This window comes from Styela clava, chromosome 12 (assembly GCF_964204865.1).
Source record: "Styela clava chromosome 12, kaStyClav1.hap1.2, whole genome shotgun sequence".
Taxonomy (NCBI): Eukaryota; Metazoa; Chordata; class Ascidiacea; order Stolidobranchia; family Styelidae; genus Styela; species Styela clava.
This window is the reverse complement of record NC_135261.1, coordinates 2,794,672-2,806,325: the sequence shown is the minus strand read 5'-3', so window position 1 is coordinate 2,806,325 and position 11,654 is coordinate 2,794,672. Positions and strand designations below refer to the sequence as shown.

At 37.3% G+C, this 11,654-nt stretch overlaps 1 protein-coding gene across 1 annotated transcript; it reads right to left on the bottom strand.

The window, feature by feature from the left end:
- Positions 1 to 5,661: 5,661 nt before the first annotated feature.
- LOC120328172 (zinc finger BED domain-containing protein 5-like) lies at positions 5,662 to 7,765 on the bottom strand. The gene has a single exon (XM_039394593.2). The coding sequence runs from the start codon at positions 7,420 to 7,422 to the stop codon at positions 5,662 to 5,664; it is 1,761 nt and encodes a 586-aa protein (XP_039250527.2). The 5' UTR covers positions 7,423 to 7,765.
- Positions 7,766 to 11,654: the final 3,889 nt, after the last annotated feature.

Genomic DNA, 11,654 nt, shown 5'->3' with positions numbered 1-11,654 from the left:
TTCAGCACGCTGAAGCGTATCAAAACGTATCTCAGAAACACAATGGAGCAAGATAGATTAAATTCCTTGGCTGTTTTATCCATTCACAGAGACGTTATTTCTGGGATGCATGACTTTAATCAGCGCGTTATTGAACATTTTGCTTCCAAGAAACCGCGGCGTGTTGCATATATGTTCAAGCAATAGAAGTCTAGCAGCATATATATCTATCACTCTTCAACTAATTTTGTTTGCCTACTATACATCATTTTGTGTATGTATATTCACTTGGCGATTAGTTCCCGAGCTTGTTATAGAAGTAAAACAAGGAAAACCTTCAAAACACTGTTTGCATCTTTTAATAGAAAGCCAAGTTACCTGTACCTAGGGTACTAGTACAAGCCAAAGGTAAATCTAATCTATCTTGGATTAGACTAAAGAGACAGAGCCTAAGATTGACAACCGGCATTTGATACTTTATCCACATTAAAGTACTGAACCAACTTAATGAAATACCATAGGCTGCTGAGCTAGGAATATACAGCGAGATATTTTGTTCACATACCTCCGTCTTCGCCAATCCCCGAGCAAATCAAGTGACCGCAATGGAGCGTGAAGCTGCAGAAACTCGTAACGCGAATAATTTTGTTTGTTTTATTAATGTGGGCGTGGCTTTCTAGACTAGTTTCATCCCCCTGGTGCAAACCAAGTAATGCACTTCTTATGACGTTGATGTTAGTTCTTTTCAAATCGTTTCGTTACGTAACAATGCCATGAAATCGTCGATTTTCGGCGTCTTGTGGTTTGATCGCACCGGCAAAAATACGAAGGCTGTCAGAATGATGTCGAAAGCAAAACCTCTCAGTGGCGCACAGAAACGCAGAAAAGGCCAGAAGAGAAAGAACGTATAAAAAAAGTAACCAAGATAAACAGCAAATTTTAGGTTACCATTGTCATTTTATAGCGACATGTTATGCTTTTTGACGAAATAAAAAAAGCGTTGTTTTAGCTTATGTCCGAGAGTTTTTAGGGTCATTTCCACGAAATAGACCAAGAGATTCCCGTCACTGCTTTCAACGTATCATAATTCGAAAACCGAACACTAATCGAAGAATTAAAGGAATCAATAAGTCCAATTTCGCACCCCGCTCAGCTGAAGCAAGGGATTTTTTTCAGCGAGCGATACGCTTTGCTTTCTCCATATGCAACGAACCATTTAGCTGGACGACGTAAAAATGCAAGACACAAGGGATAAATGAGCAAATATTTGGAAGTTTTCACTCATTGTATATATGCATTGGCTCGACAACTTATAGCTACTGAGAATCATGTCAATCATAATTTATTTGTCAATACAATATAAATATATCATGGGAAAATATGGCAAAAAAACACGAAATTTATTTGTGTGACAGGAGTCGTAAGGGACCTCTAGTGTAGCCTTCAAGCAGCGACATATACGATGCGTATTCAGCTTAAGAATAAATTTACTTGACGCCAATGCATCTAATTATTATTTTTTCAATACATAGGAAAACAAGGCACCACAACCATGTATATATAATAATATATTTATATAACAATTGACAATTTGAAAAGCAAGAAAACCACCAAACAGCTATTATTACTATGCAACAATTGTTGAGCCAGGCCAACTAGAAGTGCATGTGGTACTAAACTATACCAGATACAAAAAGTCAGAATTTAAAGGATAAAATGATAATCTGGCTCATCGTGCTACGCGTTAGGAATACGTTCGCCAGCACGCCCGTGATTACCATTAAGTTCATGCTTCCAAAAGACAAGTAACTACCTAATCCCCTTCTCCAGTGGTTCTTAAACTTTTAGAGCACTACCCAAATTTGAGTTTTATGAATTCTCGCGCCCAACTTTAACATTGCGAAAATTTATTTTCAATTTCAGTACTTTTTGCCAAATACAGACAAGGATCTATTAAAAACGGTAAATTGACTCAATGCGATTGGTGAAACTGAAATTTTACATTTATAATATCTTTAATAGACGGCTCTATTTTATTGAGCGCAATGCACAATTCATCACTAGAATTGAGGCGATTGCAAGCCTCAGTTTTGATAACCAACCATCAGTGCCGAAACTTCTTTCTCGCACAGATATGTGGTCACGAATGATAGCAGAAAAGTCATTGCTTCGTTTCCAATAGACCTTAGTGATTTAAAACCCATCCTACGTGCAAGAATAAAAGTGATGTAAAAATTTTTTTTTTTCATTAGCTATTATGGAAAATGTGATCACCAGAGCAGAAATTTCTGGTACACCTTTCAAAATCCAATGGCCTAACTCAGTTCATTTGTTGAGTCTTGTTGACACCATGTACCTATCCCAAAATTGGTGATATTCAGGGCTGGATTTAGACCATGAGAGGCACTTCATATTTTTGAGCTCAGAATTTCTCTCTAAACAACACCACATGTCATTGCTTAAAATTTAAAAATATGAGTGCATTAAATTTTTCATTCTCCCCAATCATGGGTGTGAATTTTTAATTAAAGGATTAAAAATTTACTTGAGGCAGTTTTGCTTTCAATTTCTTTGATCAAACAACCGCTACAGCCATACTTTAACACTTCCAGCAGAATGCGCATAATAATAATTTCCCTTATTATGATGCTGTGGTTGAAACCTGTTGCGTATAGAATTTTCTACTCTGAAAAGCTCGATATATATATATACGTTTCGTAGGGTTTAAACTTGTCAAGTTTTCAAAAGAATTACAAACTTCGAAACCGAATTTCGAGGCTCTAGGTTTCAGCCTGCCTAGCCTATTGGTAAATCCAGCCCTGGTGATGGTCCCTACTCCCTACAGCAAATTTCTGGCCCTAATCACTCAGCCGATTGTAATAAATGGTTTTCAGCATTTTTTAGCAAAGATAGATATTTTAATTAAACATATAGTTCAACTTAAAGCCTGTATAATGATATTATAAATATATGTCCCATTATTACTGCGTTGTAAGAAGGCTTTCCACACTATCAAGTCTATAAGGTTTTAGCGTCTTCCTATGTCTCAGATGGAAACTTCAGTCTTCATTTCGCATATTCTTTTCATTAATGCCATTAGCATTTGAAGCTTGACTGATTCCAATGTACCTTTTCCATTGTTGTTTAATGTAATGTCTATAAGGTTTTAGCGTCTTCCAATGTCTCAGATGGAAACTTCAGTCTTCATTTCGCATATTCTTTTCATTAATGCCATTAGCATTTGAAGCTTGACTGATTCCAATGTACCTTTTCCATTGTTGTTTAATGTAATATCCTAATCGTGACTTCAAATTTATTTCACTTCAATCATCACATGTTTGAATCAGGGTTGCCAGATCCCAGCGATAAAAAAAAGCCAAATCAAGACATAAAAAAAGCCAACAAATTTACTAAGTGCAAAAGCCCTGTGATTTGTCTGATTTCAGGCCCTTGGCACAATATCGGTAGTGATGATGATGTAGGTAGAGCCATCAGTTCATTCAGTCAGCCACACAAATGTTATTTCCCATTGAAAGTTGTTTTTCGGTTGCTATCATGGCGATTTCCACTTCAGCGGGATGGAGGGTTTACAAGTAAAAAGGATTAACTGAATGGTAGCACCAGAATCTACATTCAACACAATACAGTCAAGCTGACATGTATATGAAACAGTTTAAAAAAATCAAAAAACCAAATAAAAAGAAATATCAAGCAGACAGCATTATTTTACCATTCAATATAGAATATAGGGCCGCCGCTTCAGTATGTGATATACCTACATGTTTCCACTTAAACTTGTGATATACCTTAAAAAATTCTCCTTATATCCTAGACTACTTTACTATTGAAATTTTTTTCAAATTTATAAACCATCAATTATATTAAAAAATTATCTAATCACGTGCCGCTTACATGTGGACTACTGATAGCTAAATCAGTAATTTTAGCGTAGCGTATTTTGATTACTGCAATTAAACTGAGGCTGTAATGAAAATTAAGTTATACAACTATTTTTTGGAAACAGAACTAAAAATTGACAAATACCACGCAAAACTATAAAAACGAGGCAATCTTTACAACCCTGCTTGAATATCTGTCTGAGCGGCTGCAGAAACAGCAATTATTTCTTATTGGGTATGGTTAAGCGTTAAAGTAATAATAAACAAGACAATCGATGCTCGGGGAAATCCTATTGTTAAGTATCTAAGTACCGGTAATACGCTATTATTACACACTAAATATTGTATCCCATATGATTTTAATGATAGACACTAGAATAGACTTGAAAAAGCCCAAAAAAAACGCCAAAAAGCCAAACGGAAATTCTGACGCCAAACGTGTCTGAAAAAAGCCAAAAATGGCAAATTTGGCGTCAAAAAAGCCAATATGGCAACCCTGGTTTGAATACCCGATCTAACTTCTACTGATTTGTTATTAATTTATAATTTTTTTTTATAAATTAACTGTCGGATTTGCTAAGTGTCCACTAAGTGAAAATCTACAAAAAAAAAGCAGTGGTTTAATAATGGACTCAAAAATATTCCATAACTTAGTCAACCCTTTCTCCAAGGAGTTTTTGTTAAATTGTTCAAACATCTTAATTAACTGTTAATCTCGATAGCGAACATGGGGGGGGGGGGGGTGGCTGGGGCGAGCTGACTGTGATGGTATTATCGCTCCCCAGTCTATACCGAATAACTGTGTGTTTTGTATATAATTTTTATTGATTCAATGCTTGTATTCTGGTTGATGAAATCATTCCCTCTCTCGTATTCAGTCATGTTTTTTAACCTAGTTAGGAGACCGGTATTGTACCATTATAGGTTGGAGATATTCATCTTTTCTGTATATCGGTACCGTACAACTTATCCTGCATATTGGCAGGCTGGCCAACATTTTTGTTCGTAGGCCTATTTCAGTATTTACTGAATAATTTAGTTTTCACCTCTTGCAACCTTGGTACGGTACCGGTAGTTTAAATAACACGTAAGCATGCCTTCAGTAAATGATTGCTAGCGGTACAGGTATGAATGGGTAAAACCAGTAAACAAACGTGATAGAAATGGTATGAGTTATAGATTGTCAATATTAAACGCTTCCAGTACCGGTACCGTACCCAAAGCGACATTGGCAGCGCATATCCCACAGAGCACGGCGAGTTGGCAGAATCTCATGGTCTAGTGATAATGACGTCATCGGAAACACCGCGATCATTAAAATTTAATGAACGATCATCAAATATCTTGACATTGTTTATCATGATAAAAATATCAAAAATAGTGTAAAAAATATTCTGTCTTCAAAACTACACACGTATACGATAAAACATATCTAGCAAATCCCCAAAAAATGCAAATTTCTGCTCTGGTAATCACATTTCTCATAAGAGCTAATGTTAAAAAAATTTTTTTTACATCACTTTTATTTTTGCGCGTAGGATGGGTTTTAAATGACTAAGGTCTAATACAGTGGTTCCCAAACTTTTCATTCCCGCGTACCATTTTTAATTTTGTGCAGCGTTCGCGTACCACCTAAGTTACACTTGACTAGAATATCTCAAACCATAAACTATGCACCTGTAGATAAGAAAACTGAGCATGTAGCAGCATTAAGATTTGACAAATGTCATTCCAGAAAGAGATAAAAACCATAAATTAAACAAAATGAAGCCAATTAAAAATTTTAATGAGATGGATGTAGTTGTTTTTTCTCCACCAGCTGGTCAATGCGAGGAAGAGCTTTGCTGACAGCGCATCGAAAGTCATGTTCTGGCGTTCCAAGACGATTTCGGCTTTTCGATTTGATGGCCATCAAAGCCGAAAACCCTTGTTCGCACTCCCACGTAGATGGAAAAATCAATAGCTGGGAAACAGCGTGACGTACTAGGTTAGAATACGATGATGCCATGCTCAACCAGAAATTGATTGGACAACATTCCTTATGTTTTATTTTTGCTGCCTCATCAGTTTGAATGTCTATTAGTTCTTCTTGTTCCCCGGTCCCTACAGGCACATCAACCGGATCAATGAAAAATGGGTCGACGGAGTAAGCACAGTATGCAACATCAGGAAAGTAATTCAATAGCTCCGTATTTAGTTGCGAAAGATGATCAATAATTTCTTTAGAAATGCCACCATCAGGATTTTTCTCAACAGAAGTGAGGCATTTGAACATTCCGTAGTTTTGATTGCTAACATTCCATGTCCAGAGGTCCAGCTTACGAATGAGTGCTCTAAGCTTTGAAATGAAATCTGTTACAGTTAGATTGGGTCCTTGAAACGACAGGTTAAAGTTGTTCAGAACTTCAAAAATGTCTGATAGATATGCCAATCTAGTAAGAAAATCTTTGCTCTCCAGGTCGTTTTGAAAATCGTGATTCTTCTTCTTGAAGAATTGCAGAAGCTCATGTCGCAGTTCAAACAGGCGCCTTGTTGCATTACCACGAGAGAGCCAGCGCACCTCCGTATAGAAGAGGAGACAGCTGTGGTTAGAACCGAGATCCTCACAAAGAAGTTTAAACAACCGAGTATTCAGAGCAGATGTTTTGACGAAATTTACTAGTTTGATAACTCGGTTCAAGCATGATAACATGTTCTGAGGTAGCACTTTCGCGCATAGGGCGAATCTATGAATAAAACAATGAACAAAAGTCACGTTTTGCGCCACAGCCGTCACATGAGCTCTGAAGCCTGATTTATGTCCTAGCATTGATGGAGCTCCATCTGTTGTACAGCCAATCAACTTTCCCCAGTCCAGTTTATTCACTTTGAAAAAACTGTCTAATGCTTCGAAAATATCCTTTCCCTTTGTTGTACCTGAAAGTTCTTTGCTCATAAGTAATTCAGTTTTTACAGCCTTTTCTTGTGTATAACGAACATACACAAGTAACTGTGCGTTATTTGTTACGTCCGTCGACTCGTCCAATTGAATGGAAAAACCATACTCTGAATCTTTCACTCCTGAAATCACTTGCTCAGCAATATCGACTGACATCTCTTCTATTCTATTCTTAACCGTATTGTTGGAGAGGGGAACACTTACTAGCTTTGCAGCCGCCTCTTCACCAAATACATTTTTTACTAACATCTTTGCAGATGGCATAATGAGGCGCTCTCCAATGGTATGTGCTTTCTGATTTTTTGCTATCAGGAGAGCGACTTCATAGGATGCCTTGACAGCACACTTCTTTCTCTGATAAATTGTGCCAGTGTTGTCGAAGCGCTGTCGTTTCACTTGCTCGCCCAGTCGCTGAAAGAAACTCTCATTTCGATCCTTCTTGTCGGGATGATTTGTGTCAAGATGTCGTTGGAGTAAGCTTGGTTTCATAGCCGAATTATCAAGCGTTTTCATGCACACTACACATTGCGGCAAAACTTCCCCGTTGTGTTCAATAGCTATGAATCCGTACTTTATGTAAGCTGGACTGTAATTTCGTTTAGACATGTTGTCAATAGTTGAATTAAACAAAATTTCGCAATATTCACACACCGCAGGCTTTTGAAAGCAAGTACGAATAGCAACCGTACGTAGTCTGAGACGGCCGGTAAGGAGAGCGTTCCCGCCAAATATTTTGCTGACAGCATCGGTCAAAGGTCATGAAAGTTGGTAATTGGCGTTTGATCATCTTGAACAAAATAAGTGTTGCTTCATAAACGTGCGAAACCACAAATTAAAGGTAATTGAAACGCAACATTGCAAATTATTGAAAGTTGGTCGCGTACCACCTGAAAGACTCTCGCGTACCACAGGTGGTACGCGTACCACAGTTTGGGAATCGCTGGTCTAATACATGACAACATTTGTATTGAATTGCTATGGATATTCCAGTAATTTACACATGCATATTTCAGATATTTTCTCAATGTTTCATAGCAGTTCTTTGACTCTATCCTAGGACAGACAAAAACTTTCTGTTAACGTCCGCGTCATGTTGTATATATATTACATTTTTGCGAATTAGGTGCGTTCCGGTTGTTACGATTTTTCGAGCTTATCACTGGTTAAGCCTTTTTACCGATTTTCCTCTATCCCGGGATAAATGAGCAAATTCTATCCTAAATTGATATACAAAAGTAGATCAAGATACATACTGTACAATGAACTTTGTACAAGTAATATTCTACTGGTTTGAATTTTTTTGCAATTCTGAAAAATACGGACTCCGTGCACCTCTAATTCGCTCAGAGTCTCCGGGATCCGTGTTGCCAAGGATAACAAGACAAGGCCACGGCCCAGGGCTGCCACTCTAGGATAGGATAGGATTTACATATTTATCCCGGGAATGTTTAATAGCTAGATCTAAATGTTTTTTTCGAGATTAAGGTGTAAAATTTGGAGTCTAGATGTTAGCTGTAAAATCTAGATATATTTTTTTTGAACATTCCTAATATCAACCAATGAGAAATGAATATAGCGATGTGTATAGTACGGTACTGTAATTGTAAAATCTGGATGAATATTATTTCATTACTCAGAAGTAAGATAAATATATTGATGCAAGATTGATAAAACTCATTTATGTTGTTTTCATCCATTTACCGCAGGGGTTGGGACCCCTTTTTGGTCAAGGCCCATTTTCAATTGCATTTCTGTTCGAGCCATATAGCATTTCTTCACTTAATCAGGCCTGAAATACTGTCATATGCATCACAAGTTGAAATCTAGGATACTCACCTTCTTTCGTTCAGGGATTTCCGTGGTATTTTGAAAACCAGCTTTGCTACTCCGATCTTAATATGACAAATACTGTAACCATTGCAGACAAACTGTCGTAAATCTCTTCTTTATTAGTTCGCTACTATCACTTTGTGATATCACAAAATATGTTACAAAATCCCCTAGTTTTTTCACAATGGCTGTCTGATAATTCTCTTACATAACGAAGACATGCGCTGGGCGCACGTCCTCAGAACGTATTGGCAAATTTTCTGCCATAGTTGGCTATAAAAGAGTTCGAAAATCTCGGAACAATAGTAAGCTTAACCTTAAAATATTAGATTTTTTCTGGAAGCCATATGCCGTCACCAAAAGAGCCATATATGGCTCGCGAGCCATGCGTTCCTGACCTCTGATCTACCAGTACCATATGTAAATGAATTATTCAAATAACGAATTAAACATGTGTCGTTCTAATTAAATAGAAAGGAGAGGTTAGTCTGATAAGTCAGTGCTTAGTATTGTATTATTGCCAAGTGGTCAGAATAATTTGTGTAGTCCAAGTTGCTTACTCCAGGATTTTAAAATTATAAAGTTATTTAAGTGCTACCGGTATTGATTTGTCTTTCTTTACTTTTTGGTACTATGAACTATGCAAAAAATAAACTGAGAAACAGCCAATGCAATACCTAAGTTGGCCTGGTTCGAAAACAATGCTGCACTTCTTATAAGTTGCTGATTCGGTTGGCAAGAAAATAGATACAGTAAAAATTCCTCCAAAGCAACAACATCAACAGATGCTAGCTTCTTCGACATATAATATTATGTAATACAATAAACTTTGTCTGCTCTAAATTTAATGACTTCAAATCTAGATGTTTTGTTTATCAGTCTAGATGTTTTTCGAGGTCAATCTAGATGTTTTTAGTTAGGCAAAAGTGGCAGCCCTGGACAAGGCTCATGAAGTCAGATGTAAAGAAAGCGAAGTAAACTAGGGTCAGTCAGTTATCCTTTTAAAATTTTTTTTTTAAGTTAAAGAATGATAAAACCAATATATTTTATTTTCAGTTTTTTCTTAGGACAGGATTTACGTCCTTTTTGAAGAAAGGTACCGTATGGAATGATGTGTACTTTCTGTACGTCTGTATGTACCGGTAGTAAAATAAAGGTACCGGTACTTATGATACTGTAATAGTAAATGTTTATTCTATAGGAAAATATATTTTTATTCATAATAGCCTAGTTCAGTACGGCACACTACACAAATCGGGTGACATTGTCCCGTTTCAGAGAAACCCATTTTACAGATGATCAGACACCCCTCCTTCAAGAGACGTCTGGACATTGTTGTCCCTCAATATTGGTAATAATACAATATAATGAGGTTGCGCAAAATACTACAAAAAAGCGCAATCTAGTAACGTCATCATTGAATTCCTTGGGGAAAAAATAATCCGATTTACCGAAGAAAAAAAAAGTTTTACCATAGCATTCGAGAGTTTTTTGCAAAAATTGGCAATTTGGGTCATGTGACTGCCTCGAATAATTTAGATTATTATCGAGACAAGCATGGCGCGATATGAAGCATCTGTCGTAGTCCCAGATGCCCCTCGTTTGTGAGACACATGGAGTGTTTGTTTTATTGAGCCAAATGGAGGGAAATTCTTAGAATTTGGATAGTGTGCTGTAGTTAATGGGATCTAGATCGGCGGTGTGGATCATCGTGCTAAGCGCTGGCAATACGGTACCCCTTTCACTGCATTCCATGCAGGGATATGTACCGGTACATGCAAGAGGATTGCTGAACTTCCTGACTCTTGGCCGCCGTTGGGTGGTCCACGTAACCGATGGTTGGTTACGACTTCCTCCACCACAGTAGTCTATGCTTTAAGCCAGCGTTCCCCGAACTTTTTTGCCCACGGAACACTTACACTTTTTATATCGCCTCGCAGAACACCAAAAAATGAAAGGGTGAAATTGAAAAAAGAAAAGATGTAGTGTACCGGTTCCCAATGGATTCGCCGCGAAAACTAACGTTAAACATACCTACAATATGATTGCATATTTTAGATATTGCATTTATTATAAATGTTTTATTGTTTCTCATGCTGTGTATATGAATCAATAAATTCATTTTACCTTTCTATGTCTATTACGTAGTGTTTGCCTCTAATGTTACGTCGAATGGAGCTAGAAGCCCTTGCTGCAATTTCGCTAGCTGCAGACCTGTAGTTTTTGTTATCTGCTGAAGCGAGTTTAGCGAACATTTTAGCATTTCAAAGTAAAACCAAGCAGAGATGGAGGAAGAAGAGTTGACCTTTTTTGCCTTTACTCTTTAGACCTACTTGTTTGCCCATAGCAAATGGATTGCTATAAACTTGATAATGAACTTCACAGTCAAAAAGCTAGGCCGACGGTTAATGAAAATGACACTACCCTACCTTAGTTAGTACGCTTTAGGCCGACGGTGATGCGAAATCGAACGGTCGGTTGGGCACCAACTTCTCGATCGCTAGATCGTCGTGGCGATCAATTTAGACGTATTTTTGATTCCTTCTCCACGGAACGCTCGTAAGACGCTCGCGGAACACAGTTTGGGAAATGCTGCTTTAAGCTAACTAATGTTATGCGGTACTGTACCCCTCGAGAGTACGGTAATCCGCGCTTCCTCATATCATTAAGTCGTGTTCCCCTTTTCCTCCGGAATAAGTACCCGTATGTAAATTCTATCCTAGGATGACATTACTGTTTGGTTATAGTGCAATTCCAGCTGTTTTAGTCTTTTATTCCGGGGTTTACTACAGAATTAGCTATTGTAAGTGCTGCTCAAGTGTTATATGTCTAGAAAATTGTTTGTATTTTAAAATGCCCGTATTGAGTTATTTTCACCTTTTTTTGTGAATTATCAGTTAAATAATTTAAAATTGCCCTTTAATGTTGGATGTCGTATTTTTTTACCTATTTTAGAGTTTGTCTCTATACTTGAGGTCTTATTTCATATACACTATGTAATTTTCATT

What these genes read in the sequence shown, in the direction of transcription:
- LOC120328172 (XM_039394593.2), bottom strand. Translation starts at nt 7,422, where the DNA reads ATGTCTAAACGAAATTACAGTCCAGCTTACATAAAGTACGGATTCATA.